General features: G+C 45.9%; 1 protein-coding gene across 1 annotated transcript; it reads left to right on the top strand.

Annotated features, from left to right (window-relative positions):
- The first annotated feature begins 262 nt into the window (after nucleotides 1–262).
- TMEM213 (transmembrane protein 213) lies at nucleotides 263–5,046 on the top strand. The gene is made up of 3 exons (XM_090286814.1): nucleotides 263–472; nucleotides 3,638–3,709; nucleotides 4,521–5,046. Exons 1-3 carry the CDS (start codon nucleotides 391–393, stop codon nucleotides 4,688–4,690), a joined length of 324 nt encoding a protein of 107 aa, XP_090142940.1. The 5' UTR covers nucleotides 263–390; the 3' UTR covers nucleotides 4,691–5,046.
- Nucleotides 5,047–24,296: the final 19,250 nt, after the last annotated feature.

Below are 24,296 nucleotides of genomic sequence, written 5' to 3' on the forward strand. Positions count from 1 at the left end.
CACATAGTAAGTGCACAGTAAACATCGGGCCGAACGGAATAGGGAGTCCAGTTACACCTGTGCATGGACGAGGCAGCAAACTCACGCTCAAGAGACCACTGGGGCACACACCTCCTCTCCTCTTTTTTCTCCCTTCTGCAAAAGGTGGCTTGGGGAAGAACTGCATAAATCGCCCCTCCCTTCCTGCCCCCAGCCAGGAGGCAAGAGCCAGGTGTGACAGCCGACCTTCCTTTGCTCCACCCCCTCTCTTTTCCCTAAAACAGAGGAGAAATTCACCTCTGACAGCGTTGTTTGCCAGCTGCTGCGGGACAGGACCGACTCAGGCACGTGGCGCCCGGCACTCAGCACACCTCCCCGGCGACGGCGCAGGCGGAAGCCCTGCTCTGCAGCATGGAGCACCTCGCCTCTGCGATCCCGGCCCCCCTGGTCCTCAGCCTGGTCCTCCTCGCCTTCCACTCGGCTTGCTTGGCAGGTGGAACTGTGAGCTTTACTCTTGGCAACGCTGGGAAAGGGAAGGGAGGGGGGCGGGGGGAGGGGAAGAGAAGGAGGAGGATTCCTTGGCTAGGGTTGGTCTGCACAGAAAGGAAACAGATCCTTTCTCCTCTGGAGGATTAGGCAGGAGGTGGGGGCAGGAGGGTGTCATCTTTACTCCGGTCCTCAGCTAGGACAGGAGCACCCACCTCTGCTGTCCTCTGCGGCAGTGTACAGAGCCTCTCACAGCAGGGGGCCAGATCAGCCTAAAGTGACAGCTTTGGGGGCTGTTTCTCAGCGGTGCTCCGGACAGGACAGATGGCTGGGCTTTGCAATGCTCCCTCCCCTCCCCTGAGGTCCTCTGCCGCTCCCCTGGCCCTGTGCTCTCTTTGCAATTTGCACAAAACCTTAAGACCTGAAAGCTGCTGTACGCGGTCTACCATTCTCCCGTCTCCCCGGGACATGGGAGATGTTGGGCTAGTGCCTTGTGGAGGCTGGAGGCATGAGGCCATCCCCCACCAGCCTCTCCGGGGCTGGACTCTGGACTTCACACAGAGACCTCCCTTATCCTCCCATGCTCTGGCTTTGATCTTGCTCCTCAACATCCCTGAGAACACAGTCTGCTCTGCTCCCTGATGGAGTCTGTCTCTTTCTGTCTCTCTCAGAACCAACCCTCACCTCCCCCTTGTTCAGCCTGTATCTGCCTCCCTCGTCCTCACAGCTTGGGCTTTCAAGGGCCATGAGCCTCAACGCTGGTTTGCACGACCTACTAGCTGTGTGACCTTGAGCAAGTTACTTCCCCTTTCTGTGCCCGTTTCCTTATTTATAACATGGGGATAATCTTGTGCTTATATATAGGGTTGTTGTAAAGATGAAATGACTGCAGGAAAATACCTTTGAATAAACTAGCTCATGGCAAACACGTCATGTTAACACGTTCATTTATCCAGTATAACTCCTTCCCAAGTAAGAGTGTGCCGTGTCTGTCATTCTGTTTACCCTTACAGTGCCTTGTTGAGGATATAGCCTCAAAAAAACTTGGCAAGTTTTAAAAAATGACCAATTTAACTGCACTGAATAGCTGGGTCTTCCTGGCAGCCTTTACTTTGGAAGTGACTCCCATGAGACCAGTCCCTACCTGGCTCTGCTTATGAAGCTGCTATTTAAATTCTTAGGAACTTATCACTAGGCTAATTTGTTTGAACCATATGAAACTGCTGAACAATTTTTGTCCTACACAAATGGCCATTTCATAGTTTCACCTAATGCCAGCATCCAAGTCACTAGGTTTTTTCCACTCAATTTGCTCTAGATGGGAACCACTTCCGTTCTAGGGTAGAGGGGAGGTGAAAGTCAGGGCCAAGAAGTGATTTGGGTTAGAAGGGATATTAAAATGTTGAGGAATCAGTTTCTCCAAGACAAATAAAGAGCAAGTTCTAAGCCATTTAGCTGTAAATAATTTACAGTCCCAATCAGATTGCAGCAAGGTAATGACTACACTTTAGGCAGCACATTGAAGTACCTTGGGGGTGGGTGGCATGAAATTAGTCTGAGCAGCAACTCTGTGGCTTTGGCTACTTAAGAAGTTTCCTTCTAACTTGTCCTGCTCTGGGACACCAAGCTCCTTTGAAGGACATGCTGACCCAGAGTCAGTCAGTGGAGCCTTGAGAGTTTCCAAACCAATTTTTTGTTTTGTTTTTTGCATTCCTAAGAAGCAGATTGAACAGCAATATAGTTTCCAGAAAGCGTCTTCAAAATTGGGCTCTTCGTCTTCTACCTAGATTACTGTAAGAGGAGACTGATTGAAAGAAGGTCAGTTATTCTACCTAGATTAGCACTACCTTTTTTTTTTTTTTTTTTTTTTTTTTTTTGCTGATGGAATTTCTGCATGTCTGGGCTGGGCTTCCACTATGGCAACCACCAGCGCTGTATAGTGACTGAGCACTAGAAATGGAGCTGATCTGACCAAGAAACTAAATTTTTAATTGAATCATTTCAATAAACTTAAATAGTCACCAGTGGCTGTCCTATGAAACAGAGCAGACGGAGATCATCTTCCCTGTTGCTCTGTTATGACAGGGAGTGTGGGCACTGGCTTTTCTTCCTTGGAGAGTCTATGTTCATCTGCATAACCCACCTCACCTCCCAAACTCTGACACGACCTTCAGAATTACTGCTGAAGTTTCCTTTACCCCTGGGCTCTGTGCTTCTTAATCAAGGGACTTTTTTTTTTATTTATTTAATCTTTATTGTATTTTTTCCATAACCATTTAGAAGGGACATTCTAAGGGCTGCATATTCTATCAACCTCTTGACTTCCTTGTACGGCATTTAATTATTTTTATAACCACCTTCCTGAGTAATACCATTATCTTTGTCAGAAATCAAGACTCAAGCTCAGATTTCAATGTCTATTTGTTCACGGTTTTGAAGGGAATTAAAGATAGATCTAAAAAGACATTCCAGATTTTTAAATGACTGTGTTATTATATACTAGAAAATCCATTTGATATGTATCTGTCTGTACAGAAAGCAGCTACAATAGAGTGTTTGGAAAGTTATATATAAAAGGCCCTTGGTAACTAAAGGTCAGGGCCAAATGTAGACAAAGCACCTCTGGATAAGAACAGACCATGATAGGAAAAGGGAGTGTATTAGTCTCCTCGGGACGCCATAACAAGTACCACACCCTGGGTAGTTGAACAACAGGAATCTATTTTCTCACAGTTCTGGGCACTCAAGTTATCAACAGGGTTGGTTTCTCCTGAAGTCTCTCTCCTTGACTTGCCAGTGGCCACCTTCTCCCTGTGTCCTCACAAGGTTTTTCCTCTGTGAGTACATCCCTGGCGTCTTTCTCTTCTTAGAAGGACACTAGCATATTGGATTAGGGCCCACACATATGACCCCATTTCACTTAATAATTAGCTCTTTAGAAATCTTATTTCTACATACAGTTATTACTGGGGGTTAGGACTTCACCATCTGAATGGGGAGGTGGGGCACAATTTAGTCTGTAACGGGGGGTAGCTTTGCTGCATGAAGCCTAGGCTGGAACTTCTAGAATACTTTCACAATACTCACTGCTGATTTACAGAAAGATGCCAAACTCCATGCCTGGGAATGGCTTTTCCCACTGCCTGAGACTCTCTGCTGTATTTTCTTCCAGAAGCAAGCAGTGACAACAACTCAACCTTGACCAGTCACCACCCAGACCCCGAGGCTCTGGAAGAGTGCCACAGTAAGCTTCTGCCAACTGCCCTAACCCCAGAGCTGGCCCTGGGGCTGGGAGGGAAACTTAAGGCTGTTAATTGACATGGGGTGACTGAGTGCTGGCCCAGCCTTCCTGTGCACTGGTGTGGTTTGCTCTGGCCTCCAGAACTGCTTGCGGAGTACGTCTAAAGAGCCATCTTGACCTTGGTCAACAGCGAGGCTCACAATCTTTGGTAGAGATGGCTTTAATGACCCTTCTCTGTGACAGTGGTCAAAGAAGCTTGGCAGTGGAAAGACTACAAAAACCAGCTAGTCCCATCTCTGCCCAAGGCTGGAGCTTTATTTTGTACCTTTTGCACATTTCTGTTCTTCCTCTACTTGACTACTTGCAGCCACATGGAGGGTGGCACTTTCTAAAGCAACCACTATTGCACATGCCTAATTAATACAGTGTTGCTTTGTTCTAAGTCTGGCTTCCTTTATTCTGCCCTCATTGAATGACCAAACGGGTTCACTTCTGGGCACTCGCAGAGGAGGATAATAGGCGAGGATGTGCAGAGGTTAAGAACACGGCTTTGGAGTCCTGCACCCTCGGGTTTGAGTTCTAGCTCTGCTTTCCTGTGACCTTGGGCAACTTACAGCCTCCGACTCTTCATGTGGAGTGGGAATCGTAACTGTACCTATCCCTGTGTGAGGAACAAACAAGGTAGCGTGTTACGGAGCATTCAGCACAGCACATGACGCGTGTTAGGAAAGGTTAACTATTGTTAATATTGTTCTTGTTGTGATGACGGTCAGAGAAGGGGCGGGGCTGGGGTGACGCTCTCTCCTCCCCCCAGATGTGGACTTCTGCCCGCAAGCGTCACGGTGTTGCCACATCGGAGTGGACGAGTACGGCTGGATCGCGGCCGCTGTCGGCTGGAGTCTCTGGTTTCTCACCCTCATCCTGCTCTGTGTGGATAAACTGATGAAGTTAACCCCGGAGGAGCCCAAGGGCTTGCAAGCGTGAGATGGAGAATTCAGCCCCAGGAAGGGCGGCCATCACCCAATCGTGGCTACCAGCAGGCATGGAGTAGCGCCAGCGCGGTCTCTAGTCAAGTCCTTTTCACCTGTAAACTTCAGTTACTGCCAAAAGGGAAGGACGGGTGTTCCCAATAAGGACAGGCCAGTGCTACCACTGCCAAGAGGCACCCGGGTCGGGCCATCTGAGCCCCGATAATCTCCTTTCTCACAACAGTCTCTGTGGGAAGTGCTTCTGTCTTATCCGCCACTGTCTTCTGGGCCCCGAGGGTGGTGCACAGGAACTGTCAGGCTCGGTCCTTTAGTCAACACATTTGAAATTAAACTTATAACCTTCTCACCGAACACAGGTCATTGTCATCTGTCCCTCATTTCAGTCAAGGGCATCACTGTCATTTCAAAACGTAAGGATCACCTTTGACACCCCACTGGCCTCACTCCCGTGCCCAATGCTTCTCCAGCTCTGCCCTTTCCTCAACTACGCCTTCGGTGGCTGTCTTGTCCCAGCCTCCCTACCAGCAGCCTGGCTCTGCCCCTCACTGCATTGTCCGCATGTTATTGCAGGGACATTTCCTTTCGTTCTGCCTCCAGGATCTTCCTCCCCAGCCCGCCATTCCCCAGGGGCAGCTGCCACACAGCCTGGCACCGAGTCCTCTGCTCGAGTCCAATCACCCGGCTCCCAGCACAGGGGTGCAGACTCTGGTGGGCCCACTCCACCGCTGGCATCTCCCACGTCTGCTGCCCTCCGTCTCCGCCTCCCAATACCCCCTCCGGAATGAAGGCCCCTGTTCCGGGTCCAGCTCGAAGGCTTGCTCTGCCTGGAGCTTTCCTGATCCTCTGGGGGGACTTGGAGCTGGAGCTCTTAGCTGCTCTGCCATCATGAACGAACCTTGTTTTTGCATAATACTCCTGGGGCACAGTAAGCTCCTCATGATATTCGTCCAGCAAATGAATGAATGAATGAGTCCTCGCCCAGACAAACTTGGAACTTCCATGTTTCTATGAACGGTTAAAACCACGGATACAAAGAAGCCAGTGGGTTTGGTTCCTGTTCTCCCAGTGGCTCACTCAGCACGAGGACATTGCCTGTCACTGTGAAGTATGCCCGGGGGTCTGCAGGAGGGGGGTGGGTTCATCAGAAGGAAGAAAAGACAACATGCTTCTTTCTTTATGAAGCAATTTCTGCCCTTTATTAGGAATCACGTATTTAGATTGGATCAACTCTAAATAGTCAAAATACTTAAAAAGTACAAGGTCGCTGAAACAGGAAGAAACATGTTGCAAAGGTGTTAACGACTCAAAGCTGCCCAACGCTCTGGCAGAAATTTGAAATAAATTTCTCTGACAATGGGAATGAAAGGGATCTCCTGGCTCACTCCGACAGGCCATAGTTTCAGAATCCCAGTTGTTAAATCAGCAAAATGGGACGGATTCATTGTGACTAAGTAGTAAATAACCATGTGAACAGAAGTGTCTGCGCGATGCCCGGTGTGTGCTGGGGACACATACATGAGTCTGTGTCCCACTTGTTTTAGAGATTCAAGGAGTTTCCACCACATGCGACTGCTTAATTCCTTAGCGATCAAAAGATTCGGTGACGAGCACATTTTGATTGTACCTGCTGCACACAGATTTGCAACAAAACCGTGTGACAGGCAGGAAGAACACTAATGCCAAAAAGAAAAGAAAGAGGCAAAGTAAGATCCATTTCTGGCCAATGAGAATAGAGACACGTCACTGCCTTGCTGAGCATCAAACTTCTAAGTGAAAAATGGAAGCCTTGGACCAAATCAGTGGTGACAAACTCGTAGAGCCACCTGAGGTGCTGCGCGGAGGGGTGCGCTCGAGGCCCATCCCTGCAAACAGGGCCCCGAGCTCTGATCTCTTTCAGATATTGGGTTCCCATGGGAAGATTTAATCTGATACTTTAAAAAGCAGAGAGTCAGAGCACCCGTTGGTGTCTGAGGTCTCCTTCAGTCTGGGGCAATGTGTAGACTCTTTTTTTTTTTCTTTAATTCATTGATTTTTTTTTTTTTTTTTTTAGAGAAAGAGAAACTTTGATTTGTTGTTCCACTTCTTTATACACTCATTGGTTGATTCTTCTATGTACCCTGACAGGGGATCGAACCTGCAATGTTGGTGTATCGGGACAATGCTCTAACCAACTGAGCTACCCAGCCAGGGCTAGGTTCTTAGACTTCACAGAAGTGAATTTTGGGTAGATGCTGCCACTGCCACATTAAAATTTAGGTATTCTGTGAACTGTTTTTCTTTTACCTGCCCAAGAGGAAGGCAGACTGAATCTAAACAATTGCTCTTTTCTCTGAGACAGGAAAGAAAGACAGATCATTCGACAGCCATGCTTCCCAGAGGTTGTGGCTCAGATTTGCTCTCAGCATGGAATCAATTTTAGCAAAGCAAATATTTGTCAACAAATTTAAAAAAACAACAACAAGTATCAGCTTCCAGGCATCTAACGAGCTTCCTGGTATAAAGTAGCAGGACCTGTCTAACGGTAGATGTGCTTTTCATTTAAAATTTTTGCCTATAATAGTCACTGCAGTTCTCATGGCATAGGACACAGAGCTCAGACTGTCCCAGACATTTCTGTATCAAAATGTCCTATGCAGAAATAGAATAGTGAACATTAAGGTATGGCATCATTACCTGATTTTTAAAATCATCATTTTAAAATCTATTCCTTTTCATGTGCATGATACCAAAGGACAAATAACCCAAATGTAGAATTTTCTATTAGGAATGAAATGCACCACACAAGATTAATCAAAAATAAGTCTTAAGTAAGCTTGGGTCTCCTTTCCACAAAAATAACTGTAAGCATATTTTTAAACATAGAGAAATACCAATCTGGAAATGTTTTTGAGAAAGAACTGCTCTGTCTGAACCCTGTCTGTCATCTGTTCTGAAGTCATAGGTGGATTCCACAGTCTTTGCTGATGCAGGGATGAGTTCCCCATCCTACCTGATGTCTACAACCAGCCTCACTGGGCTCCTTCACACTTCCTTCCGGCATGACCTTTCTATTACACTTGTAGTTGATCAAGTCACTCCGCTACCTAAAATCTCCCCATGACTCCTTAGAGTGGACAGAGTAAAATCCATACTATTAACATTTATATTAGGGTGACCCATGAGACCTTCTATAATGGGATCCCCAACATTTCGCTGGCATTACCGCTTGCGTATCCCACCAGCAAACCCAGATTTGAATTACTTAAGTTCCCTAAACATGCCAGGCCGACTCTGGCCTCCATGCCTTTCTTGCTGTCACGCAGCTTCGAACATGCCTTCCCACAAGGCAGATCTTCCGTAACCAAGAGGAGCTTAAACTTTGAGCCCCCTTCCTTGCATGGCTCACACTCCCATGTGGGCCCTCTACCTAATTTTGTAATTCTGGTTTTTTAAAAGAAGACCCTCTAATGGTATGCATTTTAGACCCCATCAACCTGGACTTGCCTTAGCTTTTACCCACCCCCACCCCCAGTCAGATTCACTTAGTTCACTGGAATTGGTCTTCCAAGTCCAGCTGTCCCCCCTTCCCTAGACAGATACAGACACACATATGCACATGCATGCACACACGTGTGCACACATGCCCACCTCAATGGCCTGAGCTCACCTCCAGGATACCACTGTGACAAAGACTCTATCTTTGACCAAACTCTAGACAGGCTCCTCTGAGCTCACTTTTCTACTAGGTTTCGACTTTGGCCTATAAAAAATATAGACTCTTGACACAAATGACTTTGACAACCACGCCTCCCAACATTAGAAGACATAAACACTAACATAGTTTCCAACAACTCAAGGTCAGATCTCTAGGATGACCCCAGCCCCCCTGAAACCACCTGGGACAGCTCAAGGCTGCCAAAAGAATCTACTATTTGTTCTAACCAATGTCTGACAATAGGCCCCTGACCACCCTTTCTTAAAGCATTTACTCAGAAGTGCTCAGAGTTGTGAAACCTTCCTCTGTCCATTTGAGATGTCTATACCTATCCATCTGTCCATCTATCCTACAACTCAGGACCTGAAAGCCATTCCTTTACAAAGGCAGGGCCTCTGTCTCCCAGTCTCTGTGGGAGACAGAATCCCGGCTTCAAGGATTGCCAGCAAGCAGACACAGCTCAGCATCTACGCTGACCAGCCCCACAATCTCTCACTTCCCTGACTCGACCGAGCCCCCTCCCGCCCCCACTCCACTCCGTCACTGTCCTTGTAAAACGCAGTCTTCTCCATACAAATCAAAGTTGAGCTCTGTTCACACTAGACCTTCCTCCCATTGCGATCCTGTACGACTGATTAAAACCCGTCCTTACCAATTTAGTGTCCAGTTTTATCTCTGACAGCTGCGCACTCTGAGCTCTTGTCTCTCCCTGACTGTCTTTCTCAACTGATCTCTCTGAAGGCAGGGACTGTGTCTTTAACCTCTGATTCCTTCCACCAGCGCCCGGGTAGGCAGCCAAACTCAGTAAATTTTTGATGAATTAGTGAATCAGAGCAGACCCAGGAACGTGGTCTGTGCAAATAACCACAGCGAAACAACAGAGCTCTGAAGACAAAGAGGGGCTCCTGGGAACACTTGGGGTTTCAAGGTTGGAAAAAAATGTAAAGGATTGTTTCTGTAACTTTATAATTACACATATTTAAGTGCTTTGTGGAAACGAGTAACTGGCAGATCTACTTCAAGTTAATTCCACGATGAGAGACTAAATATGCAAATGGAAAAGGGTCAGACCAGTCTAAGAACAGACTTTGGCCCACCATCTGTAGCAGCCAGGCCAGGAGCCAGACCACCCCCTCCGCAGCAATGCGCCCGGACAGCCAGGATGTAGTCAATGACTGACGGCTTCAGCTCAATTAATTTCTATGCCCACTCCCAACTTAGGGCCCACCGGGGAAAGCCAAGTACATCCCCTCAACCACTCCTAGTGCCGTATGCAGCTGCCCCTTGCCAACAGCCTCCAGCCAGGACCCGCCTGAAGGCCTTAACCCTTCTGCACTAGAACCCTTCCCGCTCCCCTGCCCGCCCCCGAGTCTCCGCCACATGTAAGGCCGGCTCCTCTCCGGCAGCGAGCTCGGGAAAGTCAGCTTTCGCTTGTTCTCATTTGCGTGGTCTTTGTTTATTTCCTCAGCTACTGTTGGCTGAACACTTTGTTGAAACATTTGTCCTGTTCTTTGTGACTTGATAAAGACCTTTTCTTTTTTTAACCTTGGAGATTCCTCTTACCAGGTCAAAATGAGGGGAAATGCTGAACAGGGAGTGTTGTGGGCTGGACTGTGTCCCCGCCCCCCGATCCCTATGTTGAAGCCCTCAACCCCGCACCTCAGAATGTGATGTCATTTGGATATAGAGTCATTGCAGATGTAGCTAAGATGAGGTCACATTGGAATAGGATGGCCCCTGATTTAACCTGTCCTTATTTGAAGGGAGATTCAGACACAGACAGCACATGGGGAGAACACCATGTGAACATGAAGGCAGACCAGAGATGTGTTTACAAGCCAAGGAAGCCCAGAGACGGCCGTGAACCCCCCGCAGCTCAGCAAGAGGCGGGGGGGGGGGGGGTCAGGTTCTCCCTCACAGCCGTTAATAGAGAGCAAGCCCTGCAGACCCCTTGACCTCAGGCTTCCAGCATCCACGGCTGAGCAACAATGCATTTCTATTGGTCTTAGCCACCCAATTCATGGTACGTTGTTACAGCAATGCTAGCAAACTGATACAAGGGGTGTTTTGAAAAAACACAGCAGTTTCCACTCCAAACCAAGGGTCGCCTTGTGCTCCAGAGCTGGCCAGGTATGGACCACAGACCTGGAAGCAACTAGACAAACAGACAGAAAGCAGTTCCCTATGGAAGTTCCAGCCATGAGTTTGTGGAGTGACTCACCCTGGGTGACAAGGACGTGCTGGACAGCCTTCCTGCACCTGCCGGTGGCCCATCCTCTCTCACTCCACCTGCTAGTTGCCCAAGAACAGGTCAGATGGGGAGACCCTGCCTTGGGAGATGTGACTGGAGGTGACGGGTACCTGCCCCAGGGTCACATACACCCTGTGCACCATGCAAAGGCATGGTTCCCACCCAGACTTACCTGTGAGAGAGCTGGGGATGGCAGGGACAGAGAAAGCAGCAAATGAGGCCTCTCCTGCCAAGTCCTGGGCAGCAGGAAGCCTCCTTCTAATCAACCCCTCTAAAAAATCCATGCTTGGGCTCTGGCTAGTATGGCTCAGTTGGCTGTGTGTTGTCCTGCAAACCAAAAGGTCGCAAGTTCGATTCCCAGTCAGGGCACATGCCTGGGGTGCAGGTTAGGTCCCTGGTCAGGGTGCATGTGAGAGGCAACTGATAGATGTTTCTCTCCCTTTCTCCCTCCCTTCCCTCACTCAGAGAAGGCACATGCACAACACCACCCTGTCCCCACTGTGCTCTGGGGTCCCTGAGCGTGCTCCCCCTCACACGTGCTCCCTACCACCCAACAGTTCCAAGAAGGATTCTGTCCCTGACTCTAGGGACCAGGGAGATGACAGTGGCCAACATAGGGTGCCCTGGGGCCCAAGCTACATGTGAGAGTCAGGGATGGGGGGGGGGCACGCCTGCTTGCTGCCCATTGGGATCGGGAAAGCCCTTCTAGAGTAGTTCAAATGGCCCATAACTCACTTACTCAGTTTCCTTGAGGAATGGGCACCTTTAAAATTTTGCACAGAGGGGTCCTAAGGGCTGCTAAAACCTGAGAAAAAAGAAACGACACAGAAGGTATAACACTTGGTTTCGATTACAGGCTTGTCTGGGACAAAATACACTTGCTACATAGCGTCTTTGCAAATGCGTTGTTTAAAAATAATAAGTGGTATGGAAAAGAAAGAGCTAAAGTTTAAAAAAAAAATCCTTGACTGCAAACAATAACCCATCGTGGCAAAGCTGATGAAGTGCCACAGACGAAGGGACACAGTGCCTGGCAGGCCACCCTGGAGCCGGCAATCGTGGAAGTAAACGACTTCCACATGTAAAGCGGCCGCTCCTCTTCCCCACCAAAGAGACAGGCCCCTAATGCAATGACCATATTTCTGTTCTGACATGTTCATTTCTATTAACAAGGAACAGGAGCTAAAATGTCTCTACAAAGAGAAGCAAATATCTATTTTCATTGATCGAGCCTTCTCTCCCAAATTTTGTATTGTTATACAAAAGCAATATGTGTATCAGCAATATATGAGGTACAGCAGATAATGAAAATATATTTTGCAGATGCTCGCATCAAATATTCCTTTGAACACTGATTTACAAGATATCAAGCCATGAAAAGACATGCAGGAACCTTAAATGCGTATTTACTGAGTAAAGGAAGCCAGTCTTAAAAGGCTACCTACTGTCCGATTCCAACCATCTGACATTCTGGAAAAGGTAAAACTATGGAGACAGTGAAAATATCGATGGTTGTGGGGAGGAAGGGATGAATAGGTGGAGCACAGGGAACTTTTAGGGCTATAAAACTTCTGTGTGATGCAATAATGGTGGATCCATGTCGTTACACATTTGTTAAAAACCACAGCCTGAACTCCCCCCCTCCCCTTCTCTGGACATCTCTGCAGAGGGTGTAGTTCATCACAGCTCTCAGCTCTCGTCACTGTCATTAGCAGTCTCTGCAAGGTCCCTCCCCTTTTACTCTTCAACTCACTTTTACCCCTAGTCCCATCTCTCATTGTCCTGGTCCCATCCCCTAAGGTAACCACATGGGCCGCAATAGTTCTTGTAAGTGGAGAATTATTACAAGTTCGGGTGTTTTGAATTCACATAAACCAGATCCCATCCTGCCTCTTCCTTTGCTTAGTCAGTGGTACTGTTTATCCTGCTTTGTCCATATGTCCAGAGCCTCTAGTTGTTGCACAGACTTCCATGGTGTAAGCCACCATGGTTCACTTCTCCGCTGTCCGGGAGACACATCCCTAGCTTGGCTGCAAGCCCCACGTTCATGTCCCACGGCCACAAAAACCCTCACATGCTTCCTTTCTGGACCTGTGTATGTTTCCCTGGGAAAGATTGTCAGAGGGAGTAACGCTGGGTCGCAGAAGAAACACATCCTTAATTAAATGTATTATGGAATAAGCTGCTTTTTAAATCAGCATCTGGAGATTTCATTCCGTTGTTCCAGTCGCTGAAATTGACTTTTCATTGTTTCTTTCTATCTTCCTGTTCCAGGAGAGATATCAATCCCGTGCATGCCTCACCCAAGCATAATACACCCAGCATCCCCTGTGAGAGACTGAATTCGATTTACTGAATTCAATTTTATTTTGGATCCGAAGACAAGCATTGCTATTGATTTGTATCAGAGTTAGCGCTTCTCTTTTAATGTGATTTTTTCTGAAAGGTTGGCTGTAAATAAAATTTTTGGCAAGCATGCATTTTAGCTGAATTAAAAAATAAAATGTACTGCCCTGTTACTATATTCCTGGTTCCAGGGCAGATTTGCCAGGGTCATGCCAGGTTTGGAGAAATGTGGAGAAACTACTTTTGCCCAAGAGATTAACTCTGCCGTTGATGTTTTTGGAACTATGAGCGTGACTGCAGAGTTTTTCCTAGAAATGAACCGGTATACAGATGCTGTGGGTCAGCTCTGAAAGTCTGTCCTAGCGGCCAGAATACAAGACTGAGTGGGCCATAGGGCAGTCACGTTCTGCACTGAGATGCTGAGGAAACCACAGGCCGAGTCATGGCCCACCGTTCACACTGAGGATACTTCAGACCGCTGTTATCCCATAGAACACTAGCATGGGAAGCAGAGGTCTTTCATCCTTTTAAAGTTATTTTCAGTATTTTAGAATAATTTTCACAGACTTCGTATACTACTGTAAGAGCTCAATTTTTCCAGGAGACAAATGGAGAATCTCCCACCATCTCCAATTGGTATTCAGATTGGCAGCTCCTCCCACCCACCAATCTCGGCATAAATAAAATACATACACAGGAAAATGCCTGGCAGGAATTTCTTCAAAATGTTAAGGGCTGTTTGAGTAAGTTGCATAGTAACCTTGGGCGACAATGTGGGGGATTGTGTATGTCTGGGTGGCACACATGTATGTGTGTTTAATTGTGAATTAAACACCACCAGATCTTCCAGGTTTCGGTCCAATGTATCAAGAGCCTGGAATTCTGAGGCACTTGTACTACCTGTGATGCAGTGTAGAGTTATTTGCAAATGGAATTGAGTTAATCATACATGTCCATTGCAAACTCCGGGGCAACTGCTTACTTCATTTAAAGTAAAATTGATATCGTAAAAGAGGAGAGAAAAACAAAAGGATATAAAATGTGCTCACAAAACTAGAGAAGGCAGAAAAAGAGTGGAAGAAAGAAAGAAAAAAAAAAAAACCCAACAAAAAAAAGGTCCGTGAATGACAACAGTAACCAAGATGCCAAACATGAATCCAACCATACCAATAATCACTCTAAATATGAACGGTCTACATGCACCCATGAAAAGACAAAGACTGTCAGAATGGATTTAAAAAACAAGACCCAACTGTGTATTGTCTCCAAGAAACCCACTTGAAATATAAAGACAAAAGACTGGAGGTAAAGGGATGGTGACAGATACACCATATAACGCTAATAAAAAGAAAGGTGGAATGGCTACATGAATTTTAGACAGAGCAGGCTTCAGAGCAAGAAGCTCTACCAGACATAAAGAGAAGCATTACAAAATGACCAACGGGCCCGATTTCCAAGAAGACATAACAAGCCTCGCTGTGTCTACTCAACATCAGAGCGCCAAAAAATGTGAGGCAAATCCTGATAGAACCTGCCAGGAGAGACAGATGAATCTACTGTCACAGCTGGAGACTTCAGCAGCTCTCCATCAGTACCTGACAGACCCGGCCGGCAGAAAATCAGTAAGGACATGGTTGAATTGAACAGCACCATCCATCAACCGGGGCTAATTGACATTTATAGACTACTATATCCAACAATAGCAGACGGCACATGCTTCTCACGCTCGCAGCGAACAGTCACCAAGACAGACCACCTTCTGGCCCATAAAACTCACCTTAACAAATTAAAAAAGAGTAAATACCACCGTGTTATCCAGTCATTATGTTGCTCTAAGTACAATAACAGACACTGTTAACCTGAATTATGTACTGACCTGAATCTGAATGTATCTTACGAGCCATGGAAATGAAGCAGAGTTCATTTTTAAACAAGCACAAAAATTAGAGAATTTACTGTGAGTGTGTTGCTGCCTATTTAAAAAATCCTTGAGCTTATAAATCTAAAGAAGCAGTAACATGTTCACTTGAATTTTTTTTTTTCAGAACCAAAAAGGTTGCCCAGTTTTTGCGTACCTACAGACTGACCTGATCTGTGCTGTTTGTCCTGCTTTGCACAATGGGATAATATCCTGTCATCCCAAAGGCCAATCTGCCCACTGCGCTCTGAATCCCAGCCCCTCCCACTTTCTCCTCTGTCTTCTATATTATCAACAATAACCTCCACCACTTCATGGATCATCCCCATAAGCACACATCTGGTACCTGTCATTTTAAGTCCCCAGTCAGCAAATATAGATACCTAGGTAAATCTGAATGTTAGATAAGCAACAAATAATATTTTAGTATGTGTGTCCCATGCACTATTTAAGACATACTTAAACTAAAAATGTATTCCTGGTTATATGAAATTCTGATTGGGTTCCCTATACTTTCTTTGGCAACTTACATCCCCGCCTTCCAGTTCCCACTTCTCCGCTCCCTTCTCAGCAGAACGTCTGAAAAGAGTTGGCTAAATTCTCCGTTCTCTCCATCCGCACCCACTAGGCCTCCTTCATTCCCCCTCCACGCTAGCTTCTTTCTCTAGCGCTCCACTGAGACTGCTTTGTCAAGGTCATGACAACCTCTACGTTGTCCATCGATAGCCTCCCAACTGGAGCAGGGGATTTTTCTGTCTTTTTCCCCAATGTATTCTAAATTCCCAATGCTTCTGACAGTATCCATCGCATAGCCTGTACTGAATAAATATTTGTTTAATGAGTGCATTCATGTATCAGCAGTATTACCACAAATCTAGTCAGTTTTCAGTGAGTTTATTTGCTGTTGCATGAGATTCTCAATATTGGAATTAAGACTCTTTGCAGTTACGTACAATATACCATGTTCTAACTGTATACTTATAAACCATTCACCCTTATTCATCACTACTTTTCTAAGACATGCTAAACAATATCATTTCCCCCTTCATTTTATGGCAGAGCCTGAGCTGGTTTTGTTCAGTCACATCCATAGTACCATGTCCCCTACAGGTGTCTAGGTCCTAACCTTCCACCTCGCGGGCTCACGAGTCTCGGAAAAGGACCAGGAGGGCTGGGAGGCCTCAGGCCCAGAATGCATCCCTTCTACTGGAGGCCATGGAGATCCAAGGTTAGCATCACAAAAGGGAGATCTTCACCAGAGGCTGACATTGGAATGACTTCCAAAGAATGGCTTCTCTGTGTTGACCTACTAAGATAATTGTTCTTTCTTTTAACTAAAGGCCAAGGCTTGCTTTCTGTGCTAGCTCTGCCTTCCAGAATTCCATAAAGCAAGCCAAGCCCCCTTCTCGTGACAACTCAGGATATCTGAAGACAGCTTTAGTGCCTACAAGCCTTCACGCCTCAGGGTAAACACCTAGTTGCTTGGTTTCTTCCTCAAATAATGTGGTTTCTAGTCCTGCCATTCCAGTTCCTCTTCTCCCAGTCTCTCCATTCAATTCGTACCGTTCCTTCAAACATATGGGACCTGTATTCTTTAAGTAACCAGCAGAAAGAAATTTTCATATCCCCTCACTGGGGCAATGTATTTATACTGTCTAATGCTGTGTTGATCTTCAGTGCTCCCAATAATCCCTAACATGTTAGTTAACAACCTCAAATCTCTTTCTATAAAGTCCTGTTAGACCATATTCCCTTTATCTTATATGCTTATCATAGATTTTTTTAAATCTAGAAGTAGGGCTTTAAGTTTAGTGGGAATAAATAAAATTTTGATTTTTTGGCCTGTGATTTAACCTGTCGAATCGTTTTGAAAGCTGATTGTCACCCATCACAATACCCTCCTTCTAAATTCTGCAGCATCTCAAAATCCAGGAAGTGGCTTTGAACCCACTAATGTGAAGAGCACACATGCCCTGATTTCTGAGGTCCAGGGGCCAGTGACCTCCGAAGGTGAAACCTTCATCATCTGGAGAGAGGGTTTGGCATGGAGGACTTCGTCATTGGCCAGAGCATACCTTTGACCCTGCAGAGATAGTTGAGATGCTGCTCCTGCCTGATTCATCGTCTGTGTGGTCAATGGAGGGAAAGGAACAAGGTGGTCAGCCCAGGCAGGAAATGCTTTATGAGACTGACGTGTATAGCTAGTAAGCCAGTGAAGGAGAGCCCCACAGTCAAGGAGAAGACACTGAGGCAGACACTTGTCACAAGAGTCCCTCCAAGGCAGTTGGCGGGCCGAAGCCTCTAAATTACCTAGTTGTTAAAGACAAAGGCTAGAGCTGGAACATCGCTTCCTGGACCAGGCCTGCCTAGCCACGAGTCCTCTCTCTCAGCTACAGACAGTGGGAAGCCCCTGAAAACATCCGTGGAAAGTGTCAGGTCAATGGGGCAAGTGTATTACTAGGCACAAAGGGGTGGGCATAGAGGTCACGGCGCCATTTACCTCTAGCAGTTAGAAAATGCTGTCTATCCTTCCTCCCAGATTCTATCCCCCACCAATTCTAAGACTTCATCCCTCTTCTCAGCCCTCTCCCTACTTTGAATCCAAATCAATAGCTTATTGTGAGATCCATCACAACGCAAATATCCTCATCAGTCCCAATCACCAAACAAGAGTAAGTTGGCCACTTAAAAAAAAAAAAAAAACCTTTCTAAAAGTTTCATCGCAGTATCTCTGATGGTGGAGTTATAGCGGTTTTCATTTCCTTCTATTTTGCTGATCTACATTTTGGCCGGAAAAAGTAGAGCAAAAAAAGGTTAGGGTTAAAGGGTTACACGTAGTCATGTGATGTTCTAACTTAAATTTGGCTAATTAGATTTTGTTAAACCTTGACTCCCGATTTGTGTCTCACAAGGAAACCTAAAAGAACAGTACCAGGGAAATATAAAATAGCAACCTGAGCCCAGACTGGGTCTTGGATGCCTAATCAGCCAGGGATGCGTCTCGCCCCTCACTTAAGAGCTTTAGGAGGCTCTGGGGGGAATTCTGAGCTCTGCTGAACACAGAGCATCCCCACTGCTCTTCAAAGGCAGCTGTGGTGCAGAACTTCTGTTGGAAAAGAAACATCAAAATCCATCTGGACTGAAACGCGGCAACCCCACAGTAGCTATTAAGCCATTCTTTTTTTTTTTTTTTTTTTAATTCTTTGTACTAATGTTTTCTTTACACAAGCTGAGAATTTTAAAATGCTGAAATAAAATAAAATGTTGAAAGAAACCACCGATCTGAGGCATAGCATCACAGAATCATAGTTTCAGTACTTAACCCTGATGCGTGTTTTCAGGGTACTGATCTACCTAATCACCCATGACCCAGCCACTCTAAAACAATCTGACAATGGGAGTTTTCGCTTCTGTAATGCTATCCTTTGGCACAAGTACAACAAATAATAGTTTAATTACACAAATATGGGTTCGCTAGACTTGGGGCCATAGTTTTTCAAGTCTCCCAACAGCAGAGAAAACAAACACACCCCTCCATTAATTCCCCAGAAGGGTGTAGCAAGGAAAGTGTGGGTGATGATAAGAGGGAAAAGGTTATTAAATGGTGCATAATCCATCAACAATGAACACATGCCATTAATTTAATTATCTAATTCCAGCATGGGAGCAGAAGATTTCTCTTGGTATTTGCCATTGTTTCTTGTTTTCTACTTACCTTAAGCTGCGCTTGGCCGGTGCCACATTGAAGAGGTGAAAGAGAATTGTCCGATTATGCCAGTCATGGTGCAACATCACATTTCATGTCAATTTCAGATTCAGGCTCTGGACGTGGGACCAGCCTGACCTTCCTTCTCAGCCTTAGCTGCTTCTAGTAACACCGTGGTCTTCTGTCCTATTGAGCCTATTTACATTCAAGGCACGTATAGCTCTTAGAGGACCGATGTGTACCAGTTAGTGTACACCATGTTGTTTTTTGTTTTTTATCTAAAGCTGTATTTATTAAAACATAATATAAAGATACATTAAATCTCTCACCATTATTTCTTCAGCTGTGTCTAAAATATTGGAGTATCTGACCATTGTGTGTGTGTACATTGTTTTTAAACTCCTTTCTTTTCCCTTCAAGGATTTTTGGTTTTGTCAAATGTGCGTAAACTTTCATAGTACCCTATTCTTATTTTGTTTTCTAGACTTTTTTTTTTTTAACCTCTTGAAACACTTGAAACATACTTTAAGTTCTCTTTCATAGTTGTCTATTTTCTCTAATGAGTAGGTTCAAATTCTCCTTTTGGCTGATCCTTGGCCCTCAAGTCTCCTTCGTGAAGGTTTATTTTCTGTCGAGACTTACACGTGTCACTGTGGGCCTCACTGTCAGCAGAAGCTGGCTTCCCTGAGAAGTATGGCAGGTTCTAGGCCACGGATACTAAGGGCAGGCTCATTATTAGCCTCTGCAGGGGTGGGGGGTGGGGGGCGGCTATGGGCTTTATCTGTACCAGATTAATTTGTTTTCCAATTTTTAAACAGATTTAGAGAAAAGCTGCCAAAATATCGCAGTGTTTCTGTATACCTTTTACATAGCTTCCCTTAATATTAGAGTCTTAATGGCCACAGCAAAGTTAGCAAAACCAATACATTACCCTTTGCATAAACTTAACTACATTATAGACTTCATTTGGATTCCACCATTTTCCCCAATTACCTTTTTGGTGGCTGTTTCATGATCCTATCCAGGACATTTCGCTATGCTCCACTGCATTTCACAGATCCTGTTGCTTTTCTCGGTGTCAAGGGATTCTTATTTTCTCAGGTGTCATAAACTCCAGGTTTATGCTACTACCTTCCCAGATTGTACAGACTTTGATCTTCTCATTTATCTTTCTAGACTGTAGAGTCCTAATCTTTTCATTCCAAATTGAATCTGCTCTTAGTGGAAGCATCGATTTGATTAGTGGGCAGCAGAAGGGAGTAGCAGCAGCCACTGTAAGTGAGAATAGTTCTACAAATTCCACACACTGAATAGGAAACTTTCAACTGAATTCCTTGGAAAATGGAAGTACTACGTGTTCTTACCAGGGACGCAAAACTAGAAAATGAAAACCAATCATCTCATTCAATCTCCACACTTTACCAATGAGAAAACGATCCTATTGCAAAGGAAATAAATGGAAAATATTTCTTGACACCAATTCATAGCATTTATTGACAGTTCCATTTAAAATGCTAGGAAAGCTGTATAAATTGTAAACATGGAAACCAAACACTTGCATAAATTATTTCAAAAACTCTACAGCACATTAGAAAACAGTGCAGCTAATTGAAGGGTAGAAACATAACCGACAAATAGAAGGGAAGATTCGATTACTAAATCATATACCCATACCAAAATTTAAGTGCCTGTGTGAGACCAGCAAACCATGATTGTCAAGTTCAAGTTGCAGTAGTGACGCCACGAGTGGCCTCAATTTACTCTGCGTATTTTCGTACATTAATACTCATAACCTAGGAATGGGAGTGCGGAAGAGTCAGAAGAATATGGACCTTGACAAAGTAGGAGGAGACCAGCGGGCCTCCCAGAGCAGCTCTGCTAAGCAGCCTGTCCTGTAAGGGTAAGGCTAGCTCAGTCTCCACGCTCCCTAGAGGAGAGCAAAGTTGAGTCTACTGCCCTTTTCTGAAATGAGCCCTCTGTGCTTAGAGCAACTGAGTTCATTGGCGGAGCTGCCATCCCGCCAGCGCCTCCTTCTTTCCCCACATCTGCAGAAGGCGCAGTACAGGGTGTCTGGCTTGAAGGTGGCCCTGTACTATTCCTAACGCACACACCTAGGGAGTCAAGTTATAAATGCATGAAATCTGGTGGGCATGATGCTCCGAGTTGTCCAGAATGGTTCCATGGAATCAGGAACTGCAAGACCCAAATCGCTTTTTTTAATCTCTGTGCCTTCACCCTTTCACCGTTTCTTTAAAAAATCCGAAGCGCCCCAGAGCACAGAAACCCGGAAGGGGGAAAAGCGAGCCGCCTGCACAGTTACCTACCCTGCAGGAAACTAGATGGGGCTTGAGTTCCTCAGATTCAGACAATCATTCCTTCTCACTTGCTCACTGGTTCCTAACATGGTTTTATGTTTTCCAAAGGCATTTAAATACTTCTCCTAAATTTCAATGCTGCTGCACATTCTTAAGATAAATTCTCAAGGGTGCCATTGCACACACGGGCACGGGATCAGGATCGTACCATGAGGTTTCGCTTTTCAAGTCTTTTCTTAACTGGAGAAAGGAGTCCTTGCTTAAACACTGGAAATCACATACAAAAGTATCAAAAGAAACCTGAAATGTACACACTCTTTGCTCATTAGGTACTGTCAGACGATTACATTTTATAAGTATGTTACAGCAGATGCTCCTAGAAACCCCTCTCGCATGTTACAACAAGATGTTAATGTGTTGGATTAAATGTAAAAACAAAGTTCAAGTTACCATCCCATGAAAATGGGCTTTGTGGTCAACGGCCTGTGTGCAGGTATAGAAGTGGACTTGGTCGCGCTCCTGTCTGGGACGAAAGTGGACATGCAGGCTCTGGAGGTAGACGTGAAACGGCTAAAACTTAACTGGAGCTCAGGTTAGTGTGGCGGTTAAGACCGGAGGCCCCCATCCCCCTGCCCGGAATCTTAACCAGCTTCTCTTCCAATCAACACACTTACTCATGTCTAAGAATCCGGCATGAAGGGGACTGAGAAGTTTAGCGAATGATTAACTCGTGAGTTTCTGCAAATGCCGATCAGTGTCCGAGTGACTGGTTTGGTCACCGGAGCACTAAGAGGCTGTGTGATGTGGTCAACACAGACCCTGTCCACAGGTCAGTGGAGGCTCATAAAGCACAGAATTACTTGTTTCGGCCCAAGGCCCCCAGGCAGACCTGTGCTTCGCATCATAGGCCTTGTACCCCGAGCTCTGGTTGGCAAAAAACCCACTCAGTCTGCTGCTCAAAAGCCACATGCCATCAAAATCAAAACGTACTCTGAAATTAAATAAAATGTGGAGGAAAAAATGGAGGTGGCTATCAAGAAGTCCAATGTGTGGATTTATAACCCACTCTGTGTCACGAAGGACTGAATGGGGCCCAAGGTGGACCACTGAGATCTGCTCTAAGCAGTGGGGCCCGTGGTGGAACCCTTACCACTACGCATGCTTTACAGCAGCTCCTCCGGCAGGTCTTGGTCTGCTCCCCTTCTCTCCAGGACGGCTCTCTTCCTCCGTGGACCTTCTTCACGGGCCTGGTCATGTTGCTGTCGTGTTACTGCAAACACGTATGCGCAGCACCGCTTCCTCCTCTTGTGAAACTCCCTAGACAGTGCAGTTAGGCATTCTGTCCCCACGCTGTAGCAGATCAGGATCAAGTTCATTTTCAGTGACGGCTGCGCCCAGTCATCCTTCCCCGGGCCCACTCTCGGTTCCCCCACATCACCTCCCCATTTCCCCAGGCGGCTCCCCTGTCTTCACTACAGTAGCTGCTGAAGTTGACTTCTCCCCAAGATCCTGTTTCCAAATATGCAGCTTCCACTTCTGCCGCTGTGTACTTAACGCACTTGTGTACTTTCGGCAAACGTCACTGATGTTTAAACCATGTTATTGGTGTGTCTCTTCCACCTTGTATGTCCATCTGTGTTATCTGATTCTGACTCTACAATCTCAGAAGGCAGGGTTCATGTCTAACATAGTTGGGGCCAGAAAAAAGCAGAAAATTGGGAGCATGAAAGATGTTTAATAAATGCTACTTGCAAGTGAACGAAGAAGGCAGTGAATTTAAAGCAGAACAGGAGAAGGAAGAAGAGTCACACGAGGCCTTCGGTTTTGCCCTGGGTCCCTCCAAGTGAACTCATTCACCAGTAGGCCACAGTATATCGATTGTCCGTCCCAGCATAATCATACAGACAACATGTTACATGTTCACAGCGCTTTGTGCTCCCTTCTCAAGGGTTGTTTGCACACACGATCACATCAGAGTCTCACAATGAAAAATCCTAGCAGGTGGGCAAGGGAGGCCTGTCCTTGTTTGGCTGATGGGGAGAATGCGGCCCAGAGAAGAGACTTAGCAAAGCAGACTCTGAAAAATGACCATTTCTCCAAACAGTGTTCTCTAAAACACTGGCTCAAAGGTATAGCTCACGTTATTTCCACTGGAGCTTTGAAAACAGGAAAAAAGGAGAGACGTAAATATTTAAATATTCATTTTAGAGTGCTTCAAACAAATGGACCTCTGAAGCACACCTGCTAAACCAGAGGACCCTCATTTTAATAGATCCCATCAGCTAGCCTGTCCTGAGTTTGGTGACCAGTATAACTCCTGCGGCAGGTGTACCGAGAAAACGAGGGCAACCTGGGTGTGCTTTACACCCAACTCAAGGGTGCTGATGACCCACGGCCTGCTCACACACCCACCCCACCCCAGTTAATATAGGTTCTCTTTGTTCTTGACACCAGTTTAAAAGTGTATCAATTCTAAGAAGAACAATACAGGTCGAATCCTTTTATGCTAGTTTGAAAAGCATCACAATCACCGTTGCAGCCCCCTTTAATAGAGAAACCTGCTTCTTCAGCATCTAAAGCAGGTAACAGATTTTAGTACCCTCTCAAGGCAAACACTTGCCACACTGAGCAGGATGGGGGAAGAGGGGCTGTATTTACTTAGTCCACTTGCTGTCACATGATTTGAATTCACTGTGAGGTGCCCATCATACAACTCTGCTTGGATGTCTGAAATTCTGAACATATTCAGGAAACCTGGTATTTCTGACATGCAAAGAGAATTCTCCACTCTGGGTATTAAACCAAGTGCAAGGGTCAGAAATCAAGCCCAGGAGGGCGCCTTCTCTCCCACACTGTTGGAGCTTGTGAGGGCTGCCTAGAAAGGCATCCCCTTCCTTAATTTATCATCCTTTGGAGACTCAATCCCCCGCAGCCCTCCTCTTTCAGAGGAGTACAGATGAAGAGCAGCCGCGTTTTCACTTCCCAGAACCCCCTTGCCCTGCATTGTAAGGCTGTCGACAGGCTTAACGCACAGTGTTAAAATGTGGCTCTCGGACAATGATCCCACTGTGAAACCCATTTCAGCTGCTTCAGGGTTCTTAACATGTGACACAGATTTTTGATCCGAGCCCCCCAATTCTGCCTGCTTATCTGCTGTTTGAAGTATTAGCTGATCTAATAAAAAAGAACTCTGAGTAGCAATGTGTTATCAGTTTTTCGTCTGAGCTTCACTCAGGCACCAGAAAACAGAATGGCCCCTCCTGTTCCATTTTCTCACTCTAAGAGGCAAAGCGGGGAGCACACCTCAAGGGAGACAATACCGCCTGTCAAGCCCACGGCACACAGATGGTTTCAACAGACACTCAGCAGTC

This window comes from Furipterus horrens, unplaced genomic scaffold (genome assembly GCF_987537825.1).
Source record: "Furipterus horrens unplaced genomic scaffold, mFurHor1.1.pri manual_scaffold_9, whole genome shotgun sequence".
NCBI classification, from domain to species: domain Eukaryota; kingdom Metazoa; phylum Chordata; class Mammalia; order Chiroptera; family Furipteridae; genus Furipterus; species Furipterus horrens.